The 16354-nt window shown below is 35.0% G+C and overlaps 1 protein-coding gene across 2 annotated transcripts; it reads left to right on the forward strand.

Moving 5' to 3' along the window:
* Window positions 1-1201: 1201 nt before the first annotated feature.
* Window positions 1202-7446, forward strand: LOC103421290 (biotin--protein ligase 2-like). Of its 2 annotated transcripts, XR_011583910.1 has the most exons (11): window positions 1225-1433; window positions 1520-1787; window positions 1889-1950; window positions 2042-2190; window positions 2637-2757; window positions 2975-3130; window positions 3603-3648; window positions 4668-4806; window positions 4896-4962; window positions 5788-5864; window positions 7093-7446. XR_011583910.1 is itself a non-coding variant. In XM_008359316.4 (10 exons), exons 1-10 carry the CDS (start codon window positions 1316-1318, stop codon window positions 7133-7135), a joined length of 1107 nt encoding a protein of 368 aa, XP_008357538.3. In that variant the 5' UTR covers window positions 1202-1315; the 3' UTR covers window positions 7136-7446. The 2 variants fall into 2 exon arrangements, 1 of the variants encoding a protein (XP_008357538.3); XM_008359316.4 differs by lacking the exon at window positions 4668-4806 and having other exon boundaries at window positions 1202-1433.
* The last annotated feature ends 8908 nt before the right edge of the window (window positions 7447-16354 follow it).

The following is a 16354-nucleotide window of genomic DNA, read 5'->3' on the forward strand; positions in this document are numbered from 1 at the left end:
CTCTTTTCTTACAATCTTGGTACCGTGGTAACATACTTTTGACTATGAATAAAATAATTTGCCAAAACAGAATCGACACCTCAAAATTTTACATTCATTAAAGTTCACAGTGGTTTTTGTTCGCTTTAAATTGCACAAACTCCTTGGGTTTTATTTTGAGGGTAAACGATAATTTCATTCATAAAACACCAACTAGAACAAACATAAACATACATGTGGACAAAATGATGGCCTTTGAAAAAAGTTTAGTGGGAAAAAGTCAGACCAAGGAAAAAAGCAAGACGAAATTTACCATTTACAGACTAGGCATGGATGGGCCCCATATCCACCCAAAACAATAGTCTTGATCATGGTCTAAAATATCCATAATATCCCGATATTTTTATTGAAAATTTCGGTGTTTTTGGACTACCGATATTTTTTTGGACTACCGATATTTCCGATATCATCGATATTTTAAACCTTGCTAAATCACTCATGTATCTTACCATGCAATGTATAAAGTGTAAAATATTGTACTAATTCATTATATATAAATTATTATGGTGTGTTTAAACTTCTTTAATTAATTACTACATATTTTCTATACTCACAATGTTTGACAGCTCGCTATATAATCAACTTAAATCAGTTATATCTATCATGCAATGCATTTCCTTCCAATTTTTTGTGATAAACTAATAGATAATTGACTAAATAAACATCCTGCAAAGTTTCAATAAAAATTTCCAAGTTTTTCTTACAATTTCTGTGGTTTTTATTTAATTTTTACCGATATCGATAATATCACGATATTTCCATCGAAATTTCCGTGTTTTTGGACTACTGATATTTCCGATATCATCGATATTTTATACCTTGGTCCTGACATTACAAACTATATCGAGCTAAACGATGAGCAATGCTATTAGCTTTCCTTGGAATGATTCACCACCACCTGATTAGTTTATAATAATGCATGTATACCATCCACAGACTCCTTCAGCATCCAAGCAGACCTCGTCCTGGTTAAGAAGTTGAAGCAGCCTAATGAGGACAGCTTAATCGTTAGTGACCAAAGTAATAGAATTACTGCTTGCTAGGTACAATTCACTTCAATGGTAAAGGATGATCAATCTGGAGCAAAAACCAAAGAAATGGTTGAGGACCAAATTGAAAACCACTAAAACTTTGGGGGGCAAACATGCAGTTAACTCATTTCATTTTTATTCCGTTAAGGTGGCGGGTTCGCAGTGACTACGTGGCATCTCCATTCTCCGTCCCAAAAGCCCAAACGTTTCACTTCCCACTGAAACTTCTGGTTCCTCCGAGTTGAATGCCCTTCGCATCCACCTCCTCGCTAGGGTTTTCCACCATAAGAAGCTCGCTGAAGAAGGCCATTTTCTCGAAGAAAGCGACTTGCAGTCTCTCTCTACCCGCCGCCTTTGCATCAGGTTTGTTCTGCTCTCTAGTCTGTTCCCTGCCTACTGTTTGGCTACCTAGAAAATCCAGGAAACTAATTTCATTTTTGAAGTTTCAGCCATGGATGGCAATTCGAACTGTAAGCTGGTTTTGTGCGGGAAATCGCCGCCGGATAATGAAATTGCTATAGCATTGAAGAGCAGCAACGCTCTGAAGCTCCCTGAGAGCACCGAGATTTCAATTTTGTTACAGTCGGAATTCGAAAAGCCGGTCAAGGAGGATGCTTTCGGAGTCGACTCGTTCATGACCTCGCTCTCTACCAGTCGGTTCGGCAGGTTCCTCCTCTGGTCTCCACGCTTGCCTTCCACACACGACGTCGTTTCCAAGTAAGTTTCGCAAAAGATTGGATTTTTAGTTTCCTGAACTCTGAAGTTAAGTGAATGATTATTTTTCGGATAGTGAATTCGAGTTTTTAGCTTGTTCTCAGCAATTTTTGTGAGCTGCCGGTGGGTGCGGTTTGTGTAGCTGATGTTCAGTACAAAGGGAGAGGTTTGAAATGCTAATTAGTGGTTGAGTTTGATTGATTGATTGTTGTATTTCAATTTTTGGAATTCAATTTGTTAGTTAATTTTTGTGGCAGGGCGGTCGAAGAATGTGTGGGAGTCTCCTCAGGGTTGCCTTCTGTTTTCCTTTACTTTGCAGATGGAGGATGGCCAAGTCGTGCCTCTCATACAGTACGTGGTTTCTCTTGCCGTCACGGAGGCAATAAAATATGTTTGTGATAAAAATGTGAGTGAATTGTTCGTAACGAGTTTGATATGGAAAGAATTAAAAAGTTAACTTTGTCAAATTTATATATATGAGTTTTGTATATGATAGCCATTAATGGTAACTGTAGCAAAGAAGCAAGCTTCATTCAAAATTCGAATTTGTTAAGCAATAAATAAGTGTTCTATTTGTTTCTAATTCAATATGTTGCCTGAGGCGTTCATCTTGACCTCAAGTAATACATAGAAGTTCGCTAGTACTTTAACTGTAGAAAGATTACGTCACTCATATTTACTATCCAACCTGTAATAGATTGCACGGAGATAACTTTTTTCGGGCTTATATTTGGCTACTTGGACCATGCACATTGCATCTGATTGTTATATTTACTAATTTGCAGTTAATTGGTTGATGCTATAGTGCAGACTTTGATACACTTTGTGTTGGGTACATCTTCTGCATTTCAGGGCTTACCATATATTGATGTTAAAATAAAATGGCCAAATGATCTTTATTTAAATGGCCTCAAAGTGGGAGGTATTTTATGCACCTCAACGTATAAGTCAAAGCAGTTCAATGTCTCTGCTGGTAATTAGTCTTATCCTCTGGTTGCTGATTAGCAGGTCTGATTGCAAATAAGCATGCTTTGAAATACCTAACTTCTTACATTCGGTGGACTCTGTTCCTTTCAAGTACTATATGAATGCCACCATCAACAACACGCACATGTGCATGATTGGATAATGGATATTCAACAATAACTTTTATGTTGATGACAGAGATACTCCTGTTTTTGTGTTTGCAGGTGTAGGTTTGAACATTGATAATGAGAAACCAACCACATGTTTGAATGCATTTCTTAGAGAATTGTGTGTTACAACATACCGATTTAGAAGAGAAGATGTTCTTGCCACCTTCTTTAACAAATTTGAGATGTTATATGAAGTTTTTATAAATCAAGGTAAAAACTCATCATGTCAATTATCGAAAATGTCATCTGATATATCAATTATACCATTCCTTCATTTTGATTTTAGTGCTTAATCTTACAGTTTTACCTCAACTATGCATGTTGGTGCCGTTCTTTCTAAACTTTTTCATTTATGTTTCAAGCCAGCTTGAATATTCTGTGAATCAACATTTAATTTCTGCTTGATACCAAAAGTTGAATCCCTTGGTTGTACTGTCTCAGTTATGAGATAGCTGTTTTTCCCCGCTGTCTAACAACCTAGTTTCCTTGCCGCAAAGAAATATGGATAAGTAGTGGGCGGATACAATTATTTCATGTTCTGCACAATTATCTAATTGATCTTGTTTCTGCAGTTTCTATTTCAGCTGTAAAATTCTACTTTGATCAGTAAGAATGATAGAATATCCATCAAGTACGTAGGTTATGAAAATTAACGCTGGCTCTTTTGGTTCATGTCATGCAGGATTCCAATCTCTTGAGGAGCTATACTATAGGACATGGTTACACAGGTAACACACTAACATGTAGATTAGATTCTCTTGTGGATCGTTATGGTTGAACTCAAGTTAGTAATTTTTCAGATGGTCTTTTCTAGATATAAAAAGCAAAGAAGCCTTGTGAAATGTCACACCAAATATTCTGTGAATTTTGTCTTGGTACAAAATAACAATTCTACTCGATCTGCAGAAGCTGTTTTCCAACCATTAATCTGGCCTCCTGATTTTCTTCTGATAAAGTACTGAATTTGTTCTTGTCATTCATCCCCCTAATAGTATATTCCCACATAGTCTGGTTGCCTCTGGGATGCGTGGTATATAAATATGTGGGAAGCCTTTCTTTTGCAAGCTGGTTTTCAAGGATAAGTTCTATCCATGGGTTTAACATGGTATCAACTATCGAGCAAGTTATCTCAGGAATGGGTTGGGTTGTATCTTCATCTTACGTATAAGGGGAGAGCCAAGTGTCTTATCCCCTTTCGCTAGGGGAGTTTTGCTGGGGTACTGTTGGGATGCAGGGGACTCCTTCCTTGTACGCTAGCCTTCAAGAAGCAGTTCTAGTCGTGAGATTGACAGTAACACACCTTCTTCCACAGTACCCATTCATTAGTATTCAATTTGGAATTAGTATTCTACTCATGAGATTGACAATAACACACTTTGGGCTGGTTGGTATTGCTGTGCTTTGAAAAAAAATTGCTTCTGCTGTGCTGTGAGAATAAGCTCATTTTTGCTGCTTCACGTTTTCAGTTTTTTTTCACCCAAAATTGTGAAAATAAGCTGTTTTTAAGTGTTTACCAAACACCTTTTTGAGCTTAGCTTTTTTTTATACCCACTTTTTATAAGAGCACCTCAGTACCAAACCAGTACCTTCTTCCACAATACCCATGTCCTTAGTATTCTACTTGGAATTTGTAAGCTATGGTTTTTACATGGACCAGGTGGTCTATGTTTCACCTATACTGTTATATCGTTGTGCTACCGCCATACCTTAAACAATCAAATTAATTTTTGTTGTCTTGCATTTTCAGCTTTCTTGACATCTTAATTTTCTTACCATCATAAAAACTTGGGCTAGGTGAAGGAGCAAGAATGCTTGTAATCTTGAAGCCTTTGCGTCTTTTCCTTTCTCTTTGTCGATATAATATCATAATTAAGAAAGATGAACAGGTATCCATGCTTAAATTAATATCAATCAAGAGAAATATGCTCCAGCACGTAGATCCACTTTGAACATAATTTTTTTTTGGTATCTGCAGTGGACAGAGAGTTATTGTGCAAGAAAAAACTGAGGATCAAGTGGTGGAAAATGTGGTCACTATTCAGGTGTGGCAAACTAGACAGCTTCTCAATGAGGCACTGCCTCAAATTTTGGATATGCATGCCTATGTAAATGAAATAGCGTATACCCTTTCTTATGATAAACCGAAACAAAAACTACTATTTCATCCTTTCTGGCTCAGACAAATTCAATCGTTAACTTTATGGATATATTTCCTTTTGTTTCAACCAAAGTTTGTTCATTTCCCTTGATTACAAAATTTAAAGTACTTATTGGTTAAAAATGTTTGTGAATCCTTGATTTGAATGATCTGCAAAAAGATCTAGCCTCAAAATCAAAAGATAGGGGGAAAAACTACAATTACACCTTCTATGGCTAGCCCTATTTACATGGATAACCCTGTAATTTACTGTCTTACTCTTAGACCCCTTATGGTTGCCTATCTTGACTGTCCACTTTAAAATCTCCAAACTTATGCACAAATTCCATAAAATAGCCATGCAAATACCCCACGACCACTATGAGCCAAGATATTTGCACGCACCATGTCAAGCATTGATATGCCTCTCATCACAGCCAACATGTGGCCATTGCTGGACACCCTTGGATACGGGTGTAACTCTATCTTTGTAAAACTATGCATGATTGCAATCATAGAATAGAGTGGCTTGAACAGGGGAAGAGGATAAGAATAAAATAGCCATTTACATGATTATTAACAGCATCCCTTAAGTAGACAAATTAGGAAACAAGATATACCCGTGTAAATAGGGTCGACCGTAAGGGTGTTATATGGTTTGAGGTATGATTGTTGCAATATTCTATATTTGGTACTAGGGTTCTCAGGACTAAAAATCTTCAATTTGCAGGGTTTGACCTCATCAGGATATTTGTTGGCTATTGGTGATGACAATCAAATGTGTGAACTTCATCCTGATGGCAATAGGTACGTTTGCTCAAAAGATTTTTTTTCTTTTTGGCGTGATATAGTGTTGCTTAATTTAACTATGAAACTTACTTAAGCAGTACGTGCAAAGTGTTTTTTGTTTTTTTTTAATAGTCTAATGTATGCTTTTGAAAGCTCCATTATAACTACTGGATGAACATATGGCGAGCAAGCTCTTAAGGGTAAAAATAAACAGTAATTTCCTTTCACTTAGCTAGCTCAATTTTCAATTTTTATTTTTCTGGGCAAGTGTGTTAGCACAATTTAGAGCCATCAACATTTCAACTTCAACCAAAGGGAACACTCTTGTCAAGATTGCCTTAAGCCATTTCTGTCATTCGGAATGGATACCTGGTAATAAGGTTCGAATTTTTTGATACACGTTACTGGGGAGATCTGTTTGATTTGATGTGGTTTTTGTAACTTTTGAAAGTTAGTATATGAAAGAAAGTATCTATAAATTGGTAGTTATTGGAAGTAGTAGAAATTCGTGGTATTATGCCTGAAGGTAGTTGCATTGTTTTGTTGACATATTAATGGTTTATTTTACTATTAGTTAAAATCCTGTCCTGGTTTGGACCAAATACCGCATCATATAAGCTTTTTGTTTGAGACATCAAATGGTGAAGATTTGGTAGTTGAAATCTCACACCCTTATTGTATATCTGTTGATTTGAAACTGTACCTCTGCTTTACTAGGTGACAATAATCATGTCAGGTTGCTTGGTCAAAAGGACAGTAACTTGGCGTCATGCCCTTTTGTAATTTTGTTTGACCATCCACAGATATAATACCGTTGCTGCTCATGTTTCCTTTACTGTTCATTTCTGTCCAAATACAGTCATCGTGATAATTTCGCATGCGTTTACCATCTTTGATGTGACTCTGATTTGATTTTCTATGGTACTCCGGAGCATTATAGAATTTTTGGACTCTGATTTTATTTAGTAATGGCCTCTTAATCCTTGCCTTTGTATTTATGTAATTAGTTAGTGAATGCATTCCTGTTAGTTGGGGCAGAATCGGTACTGGACATGTCTTTCTGGTCGAACATTTCATGCCTGTATTTGCCCCTTTTTCTGATGAACTACCGTATCTATCAAGCATTTTGGCAATTTCATGGAGTGGTTTTACATTCATATGCTATAATTTCAGAAGTAGGTCAGGACATGAGCCTGGCTATTTTTAACTTAAGTAATGATTATATTGTCTCTGTTTGTCCATATAGTTTTGACTTCTTCAAAGGATTAGTCAGGCGAAAAATGGACTGAAGAAGATTCCTTGGCACCACCTTGCATCAGTGGCTTCAAAATTGCTGCATCACGCGCACTACTGAGAATGTTCTCTCCTTTTATCTTTTTCATACGTCCCGATGCTTGAATCATTTTTATTAACTTAATTGTATTGGGATAGATCTCGGTCAAACGTAGATCTGCATATCTTGCTTAATAATGTCAGGACCCATGGAATTGACAACCATGCTTTCCTGTGTTTACTTGCTAACAAGATAGAGATAGGGATTATGTTGTGTTGTGTCACGAATCATTTGATCCGTCCAAGTAATCAATCATTTGCAGGAAAATCAGGTCTCCATGCCCGCTTCGAGGTAGGTCCGTTTGAATACCTAGTTTCTTTGTTGTTTGTTGAGGAATTCTATGATTGTATTTTTCCGTGGCCAAACAAGAATTTAGACGGAAAGATAACGCTCACGAGGCCATATTTGAATGGTTTTGTTTTTTGGGAACTTTAATGAAAATTTTCTGGTACTGTTTACTTTAACGAAAAACCATGTTTTTACACTAAAAAGTCAATCCTAGTACTATTCACTTTACCTTTTATTTTGTCTTTTTCGTTAAAACTCTGTTTTCAAGTTATTTTCATTAGTTTTCCTTTATTTTTTAGGCCATATTTGAAAGGTTTGACTTTTTAGGGTTCCTTATTGGTTAGATTATATGCTGAAGTTTTTGAATTTAAACATCTTAACATGGTATGTGTTAGGTCGAATATGCGGATTAGGCAGATTAACTAGGACAATGTGTATGTCCCCTTGCACTCTGGAACCCTCACCCCTCTCCATGTAGTTTAGAGTAAGTAGGGATAGCAATTTAACCTGTCAAATCTAATCCCCGCAAGTAACCGATCCAAACGGTTCGGTTTCGGGCATTAAATTTTGGGTATTTTACAGTTATAGGAAACGTTCGGGCATTAAATTGAAATCATATTTACTCAAGAGTAAATTAGGCTGTCGCTTTGTCAAAAGAAAGTGATACGTGTATTGGTCTTCAAGGCATCAAATGTTTTGCTTTTGGTACAAATTTTGGCACCCGATTCGATTTTAGATGTGTACAACAATTTACAAGTTAAAAAGAAAAGAAAAATATCCTTATTAAGTGTTGGCCAATAGGCTTGACTCGTAAATCAAATTTGCTGTACTGAATGAAAAACTCCAAATTGAAATCTTATCACAAGTCATAAGTGGAGGCTAACTCTCGTCCTCCTAGCGAAAGTGGCAAAAGACAACATGGGTTCATTGGCTGCTTATGACTCTAATTGCTTCACAACCCAATGTATATTTATATGTATATTGGTATATGACTCATATGCAACTGCGACAAACTGAAATGATGAGTAAAAAACAATAAATTACAACGCTATTTTTTTGAGCAATTCTATGTATGGTTATTGGTGGATTTTGTTCTCTTTCTTTTGTCTTTTTTCTCATATTTCTTGCGTGCGACCCTATGGTTCGCAAAAAGTGTTCGATAAAATCTTGGCAGGAATCTAATCGACATTACACAGCATAAGGTGAACTCCAACCAAGAATAACTTGCCTACAGATTAGAGAGAATAGATGAATTCCCCTTGGTCATTAATCCTTTGCATAAACATTAGTTATGCCAAATAAAGAAAAATCCATCCTCGAGAATAAAAGTATTGTATGCCATCTAAAAGAGTGAAAGGATAGCATGAGTAGAGACGAAGAAATGAACAAAGGTTCTGATGCTAATTAATTACACTTGTATCATGTCCTTGATATTTTCAATCCTTCTTCCATTTTTTTTCTTTCTCCTTTTAGGTTATAATAAAAAGAATTGAACCGGATTGAACCTTCTTTTTGTTTTTTTCTAACAAGGGATATACGCTTATCCATCCATTTCGGAGATCGGAAAGACTCACAAAGGCATTTCAGCCTCCCCTTGGCCACAAGTCTGGCTTCCACACCAGCAGCGCGTTTCGAACCCAAAACCTCCAGTTTTTAATTTGAAGGAAGCCTCACAATCCGTCATTTACCACTAGGCCATCAGCTCGTGGTTGATTGAACCTTTGGGTTTAAGGTGTTGTGTTTCCACTCACACTTCCCGGATTCAACTAACATGAATGATGATAAATGAGTTCGAATTCTATGAGTTTAACTTCTAGTTGTGGTTAGAATCGTCATCATGAAAAAAACGGAACTTTATCCTATTTAAATTCTAACTCATTATCTCATATTTATTGGCCGCTTGAACTAATAATCATGAAGATAGCAAGAAAAATAGTATTGAAGATGCTCTAGCTATGAGCCTACAACTTACTTTCTGATAATCTTTCCCTCGCATGATTCTCCTTGTTAATCAATATCCTATAGTGGACAAAGAATTGCATTGCTTTTTAATTGGTAAAAAATAAAGGGTTTTCAAGAGGAAATTTGGGGAAGCATGAAGGGATCGGGAAGATCAGTCAAAAGATCCATTGGATTATCGCAAAGCATTTTGGCAAAGTGGTGGACCAAGTTGGTCAAGAAAACCAGTGAGAGGGGTCTGTCTTTCTTAGTTACTTGTTAAGGTTAAAAACTGCAGACTTTGAGATGCTAGCTAGCTGTACATGTCTATAGGGCTGCAAATTTTTTCCGAAAATCCCAAACCAAATAAAAAAAATTTCGATCTCATACCGAAAAATTTTCAAACCGATAATATCCAAAATTTCAGAATCCATACTAAACTGATCCCAAACCTTTTGGTACAGGAATCGGGATTACATATTCAATGGTTCGGGAATCCCGAACTGAACTGAAAAAATATATATATTTACTTTGGTTGCATGCATGTTGAATGTTGAATTTAATTAATTTGATAGTAGACTATATTAGAAATATAAGTATGAAATTAAATAGTTTGGAACTTTGGAACATCAATTTGACTTGGTATGAATGAATTGGCATTTTCAATTGGTATGAAATTTCAAATTAAAATGAGGTAAAAACCTAAATTTTAATTTATATGAAATTAGAAAATAAGATTTTAGGCCAAAAGTCAAAATTTTAGCCCACATCCAAATAAATCTCAAATTTCAAACCCAAAAACCCAAAATTCAATCATGATGCATCCTAAAATACTGAAAACAATTCAGGAATCCTGAAAATTTGGAATACAGAAATTTTGGTTTGGAACGAAAATTTTTGGTTTGGGATTCAGGATCCCTTTTTCGGTTTGGGATCTCATACTGATCCACCCCTACATGTATATGGTGGAGAGAAGCATATGGAAAGCTAGAGTGCAATCAAAACCATCTAGAATTACATCCGTAATATTGATAGCAAACATAGTATTAGGGTCACTCACGTACACGTGTGTTAGTTGAGTATGGCTGAATAGTATCAAGGGTTAGAATAAACCTAAACGCACATGGACACTTGACCATAACATCTTTCTTTTTATGACGTATATAAATTTTTAAATAGAATTTGTCCTACAACCGAAGATATATTATTGGTGACACAATTTCTCTAGTTTTTGAGGTAACATACTTAATATTCATTCAAAAATTTTGAGGGGTCTACTTCTCAATTGAGAAAAATGAACTGCAGCCGTCTTTATCAAATGAATATGATTAGATTAGATTAGATTAAAGAACAAAGGAGAACAGAAGATAGCCTCATGTTGATGTTGTTCGGCTGGATATGTTCCTCACACAACTCTTCCCGAGTGAATGGTGAACTCTAGTGTAAAAATTTGGATAGTGCCTTAGTAGAGCCTTTGTTAAGTTTTTAAGCTTTTTTACAAAGTTTTTAAAGTGTCGGGCGAGCCACTGTTGGCGAAGATCAGTCAAAGATCTATTGGATTATCACAAAGCATTTTGGCAAAGTGGAGGACCAAGTTAGTTAAGAAAATTAGTGAGAGGGGTCTGTCTTTCCTAGTTGTTAGGTTAAAAACTGCAGACTTTGAGATGCTAACTAGCTGTACATGTATGTATATGGTGGAGCGAAGCATATGGAAAGCTGGAGTGTAATCCGAAGCATTTAGAATTAGATACGTAATATTTATAGCAAACGTAGTGTTAGGGTCACTCACGTACGCGTATATAAGTTAATTATGGCTGGATAGTATCAACAGTTACAATAAATCTAAAGTTTTTCATGTAAATTAAATCAAACCATGTTTTAGAACCAGAATGTTCTAACTTTAGACTGGAGGATGAGACTCATGTAACCAATTAAATGATGCCAGGCGGATTAAATTCTTTTTTTTTTTAAGGAGATAGTTGCTGATTTTTCCTGAACTCGTAGAGAGCTACCAATATACCTTGAACTTTAACTTTAGGTGCTTACCCCTTGGATTTTATAATTGTCAAGTTCCCTTTGTACTTTATTTTAGCTGATTACCCCTTGAACTTTTATAATTCGTCAACTTCCTTCAGAACTTTACTTTTAGCTGATCACCACCCTTAATGTTTATAATTGGCTAGTTTCTAGTAATAAATTTTTGAGATGAGTAATTACTTTCTTATTCGAATTTGGGCCCTTAATTAAAATTGTTGAACCGAGACGGTTTTGTGAATCAAGTCACAAGGAAGGCTAATGAAATGGTATCACAATCCGAACATGTTGTTGAAAAAGCAAGATCATGGAGAAGATTCATAGTTGTCCACATTAGAGATAAAATTCAAACAAAAAGTGTATGGAGTGACCTAGTGGAAGAGAATAAGATAGAAAAAAAAAATATGTTGGCGACATTAGGGATAAAATTACATTTTTGTCTTTAGAAAATTGTCATGTGTCTTGCACATGACCAAAATGGATGGAAAATTAGATGAAAAAAATTCAATATCTAATGCCAAAAGGAAAATTGACCAATTATAAAAAATCGAGTGAGGGGATAATTGGCTAAAAATAAAGTTTATAGGGAAATTGGTCAATTGAAAAAGTTTAGAGAATGTATTGGCTAAAATTAAAGTTATGGGAAAAATTGAAAGCATCTTGCAAGTTCAGGGTAAATATACCTATTTATTAAAATAGTTTAAAGAAAAAGACACTGAAAAATATGATTATTTGTAATTAATTTACACGACATCATTTAATTGGCTTTGCGTATTTCACGTGAGTGACACGTTAACACATTAATAAACTTTTAATGGGGTTGGACGACAATAACAAAATTGAAGACGTAAAAGATGAGTAACGAAATTAATGAGCTCGAAACATAAAAATTTAAAATGACGTGTTGAAAAAACATAAAAAAAAAAAAAATAGTGTGTAAGAAAATCCCAAATTAAAAAAATAAAAGGAAAAAATGGTAAAGAGGTGAGTGCTGTGCCGCTGGCAGCCAAACAGAGAGAAACACAAGGTTGTCCTTTGTCTTCTGGAACCACTGTATGTTCCCGACACACAAGTACATCATATGTTCAGTTGAAGATTACTTCTCTGTTCACAAGCACGACCTCCGCGTGTCATCGACGTCAGCCTCTCCCCCCGTGACTGGATTTTACGGTCAAACCAAATACTCTTCTTTTCCGTGATCCTCTGCGTTTCGGTACACGCTATTGACGCGCACGCCACCCCACCCCCCTCTTTCTCTCTCTCCCTCTCCCGTTTTATATCTTTCCTTTCTTTTGGCATATCCAAGTTAATTGGGGCCCACAGGCGTTCCATGCGGCCCCTCCAATATTACTTCGATGCGAAATATTTTTTTTAATAAATGATATTATTTATACTAAAAAATAAATAATAAGTTTGATTTTACAACAGTATATCAATAAAGTGCTTTAAATTTGTATTTTTCGAGAATCAAATTTAAGACCGCTTAGTTAAGAAGAATATCACTGGACTGTATATTAGGTGGCAGATATTTTTATCATAGTTCTATATTTTTCATGTAGATCTTTGTCAATTTTTTTTTGTTTTTTGACAAGCGATATTATCTACACTAAAGGGGAGGGGGGAGCTTAACCTCACAATGAGTTAGCAATAATATGATTCAAATATATGTTTGTGTAAGAATTGAATTTAAAATCTCTCACTTACAAATATAAAAAAATACCACTATCACTGAACCAATTACTAAGCGGCAAATCTTTGTCAAATTCGATTACTAATAGAGAGAGAGCACTGGCTAAAATTTTAATTAGAAAAGTGAATAGGGACGTTCGGATATCGAAATGTGATTTGAAATTCTCCCTGTCGTTGATTCCAACTTCCAACTCAAATATTTGTCATTAGTTATATATTGGTATATTCCATTAGTGCGATCCGAATTTGGGCATTGATGTGGAATCTTACTCACGATTACCCGCAGCACAAATCATTTGTTGAATTGCCTGAATTTAAAGTTCCTTAATCAACGTTGATATGTTGCTGAAATTGTCAATTTTATCAACACAACCTATCAACTTGTAGCGTTTTTATTTATTTGTGAGTAAACAATTTCAGGTTCGACTCATAGGGCTAGCACTCGTATATTATATTTGTGTAGAATTCGATACTAAGTTAGTGGCTAACCCATTGTATGACCTATCAAACTCAATTCTCCCTCCTTTATAGTAAAACATTTCATTCTCGTTAGGGTAGAATATTGTTATATTAAAAGAAAAGCTTGAATCTTACAAGTTCCTGCATGAAGTCGATCCCCGTTGCTTGCAGTTCTCATTGATGTGCGTTTTGTAAATTCCTACGTAAATCCATATTAGTGACAGCTTGTAGTTAAGTGTCATTCGTAAATACTTTGATTTGAGGTAGTGGGTATGCCTTGTAGAGGTAGCGTTGGAGATGTGAAAAAGGTGTAGTGGCACATGGCTCAAAATTTTTCATCCTCCTATATCTTACATTTGAGTATAAATTTTCTAGATAAAAAAATTTTGATTGAAAAGAAAATTCATCATGGTATGATTTTATCTATATTACAGTTGATTAAACTTGTGCATTACCTTCTTCCACAAACACAATTGTATTTTCGTATCTCTCTTTTAGTCGTGCTTCCTGTTTTTATGGATGTACCTTAAATCATAATTTCATGACAAATGGGGATTATTCAATTAATAAGAGTGAGATGCTGATTTCAATTAAGTTTGAATATTGATTTTTTTTTGTCGAAGGGTAGAAATTTATTAATCAAATCAGAGTCTAATTGAATTATGTATGAATATATTGTCAAAAAAAAAAAACAAAGAGGGCTTTTTGTTAAATCCACACAAGACTCTCAAAATGTCTAATAACTAATGCTCCTGATATTGGAGATGAAAGTAACTAATCTTTCCCTAATTTTTTTTTAATCAAAAAGAAAGAGTTAAAAGTAATGATGGAATACAATAATCATATATATATATATATATAAGTCTAAGATCTATCAAGGTAAAAATTTCTCATGGATCTTTACACGCCTTTTTAGGGTGTAAATTTGACTTCAAAGTCTTGAATTCATATGAGTTCGGGTAGGGACAACCGAAGGGTTGTACCAATTTACATACCCAGTGGGCCAAAAGGATTGAAGTCAAAAGATTAGACTAATCAAATAATTTAATGGGCAATCAAGAGTGACAAGACAATCATAATTAGGGAATTATGATCTAATAATTAGGTTTAGGAATGAAATATATTATTCTTTTCTTTGGATATGGAAGTTTAATTTGCCTCTTTTATCTGCCTACCTACCTTGCAACTCTTGATCAATCCCTTGTGGTCGCATGCATGTTTTTACCATGGCATCGAATCTGCACGCACGATCTATCCTTCATGTTGTTAATAGTGTTAAATTTTCTGTGTCGTTTATTTATTTATTTATTTTTTTATCATTATGTCGTTTCTCTTAATTGTTAGGTTTTGGTCAACAAAGTTTCAGATTTAAAATTTTTCGGAGATAATAAGGAAGGCATTCTAGCTATTTGCCAAAAAATATTGATTTCCATGCAAGCGATATTAATCTAGAGGAGGGTGGAATCAAACACATGAAGGGCTGGTTTGGTATTGCTGTGCTTTGAAAAAAAACTGCTATGAGAATAAGCGGCTGTGCTGTGAGAATAAGCGGCTGTGTTGTGAGAATAAGCGGCTGTGAAATAAATCAGCAGAGTGTTTGGTAAACTTTTTTGTAAAAGTGCTTTTGGAAAAAAAAAACAGTCTGATAGTGGGTCTTTTCATTAAATGAGCATTGTAGCTCCGTGTGCTTTGAAAAAAAGCCAATTTTCCAAAACTGCAAATAGCAGCTTCGGCTTTTTCCTTTGATTTCAACTTATTCTCACAGCAGCTTCCAAAATAAGCCTTTTTTTTTTAGTTTACCAAACACTTAAAACCCTCACAGCTTTTTTTCATGAGTGCTTTTTTTTAAGCACCTCACTCCCAAACCACCCCGAATTTTGATATCAAACTAATTAGTTGTAAAGATTAGAATTGTATCTTTACAGTTAATTTGTAGTGAAGTAACTTAATCTGTGAAAAACTAGTAACTAAATTAAAGTTATATTTAATAGAGAATTATTTATGTTCATTTATAAAAACTTTTATGACCTTATATGATTTGAGTTTTACTTAGTCACCTCGTGCAAATTTTTTTATCGCATTCCCTTACATGATATGTGACCAAGTAAAACTCACATTGTATGATATGGTTGTAAAGAATATTAAAAAAGTGGTTGTATTTTGGTTTCAGGTTATGAACAGAGAGAATAATATGTCTAGTTTTTTTTTTTAATTTCTTGTTGGTTGGTCTTGCTACAATACAATGTACAACCAACCAATTATTTGGATTGGGCTAGATAATTGTGATTGAATAGGCATTACAACGGATACACCCACCTTAAATTCTCAAAATAGAATTTAACTAAATGACAAATTACAGCGTAAAAGTATGTCAATGAACTCTATTTCAAGCGATTACTAAATTATCTAACAAAAAGCAAAATCGGCCAATAGATTTAAGGCATTAGTCAGATTGGATTAGCTGTTGGATTTGACACACAATTGGTTGGGTTTGACTAAAGGAGTGCCCTAGATTCGAGATTAGCATCTGTTTTTAGAGTAACCCTTTTTCACAAGAAGCAAATTGCAATTAGATTTAGATTGAAAAGTAACAACATGGTAGGTTAAAAAACAGAAAAAGAAAAGAAGCTTCCCCACATGCGAGAAAAGTACCCAAAGAAACTACCCCACCACCCAAAGAGAAAAGTCCAGCGGGGAGAATATTTTTGCTCATTACTAGTGATAGTGATGTTAAACACTATATTTATTATTGTTAGATGAATTTAAA

Source organism: Malus domestica, chromosome 08 (genome assembly GCF_042453785.1).
Source record: "Malus domestica chromosome 08, GDT2T_hap1".
Classification (NCBI taxonomy): domain Eukaryota; kingdom Viridiplantae; phylum Streptophyta; class Magnoliopsida; order Rosales; family Rosaceae; genus Malus; species Malus domestica.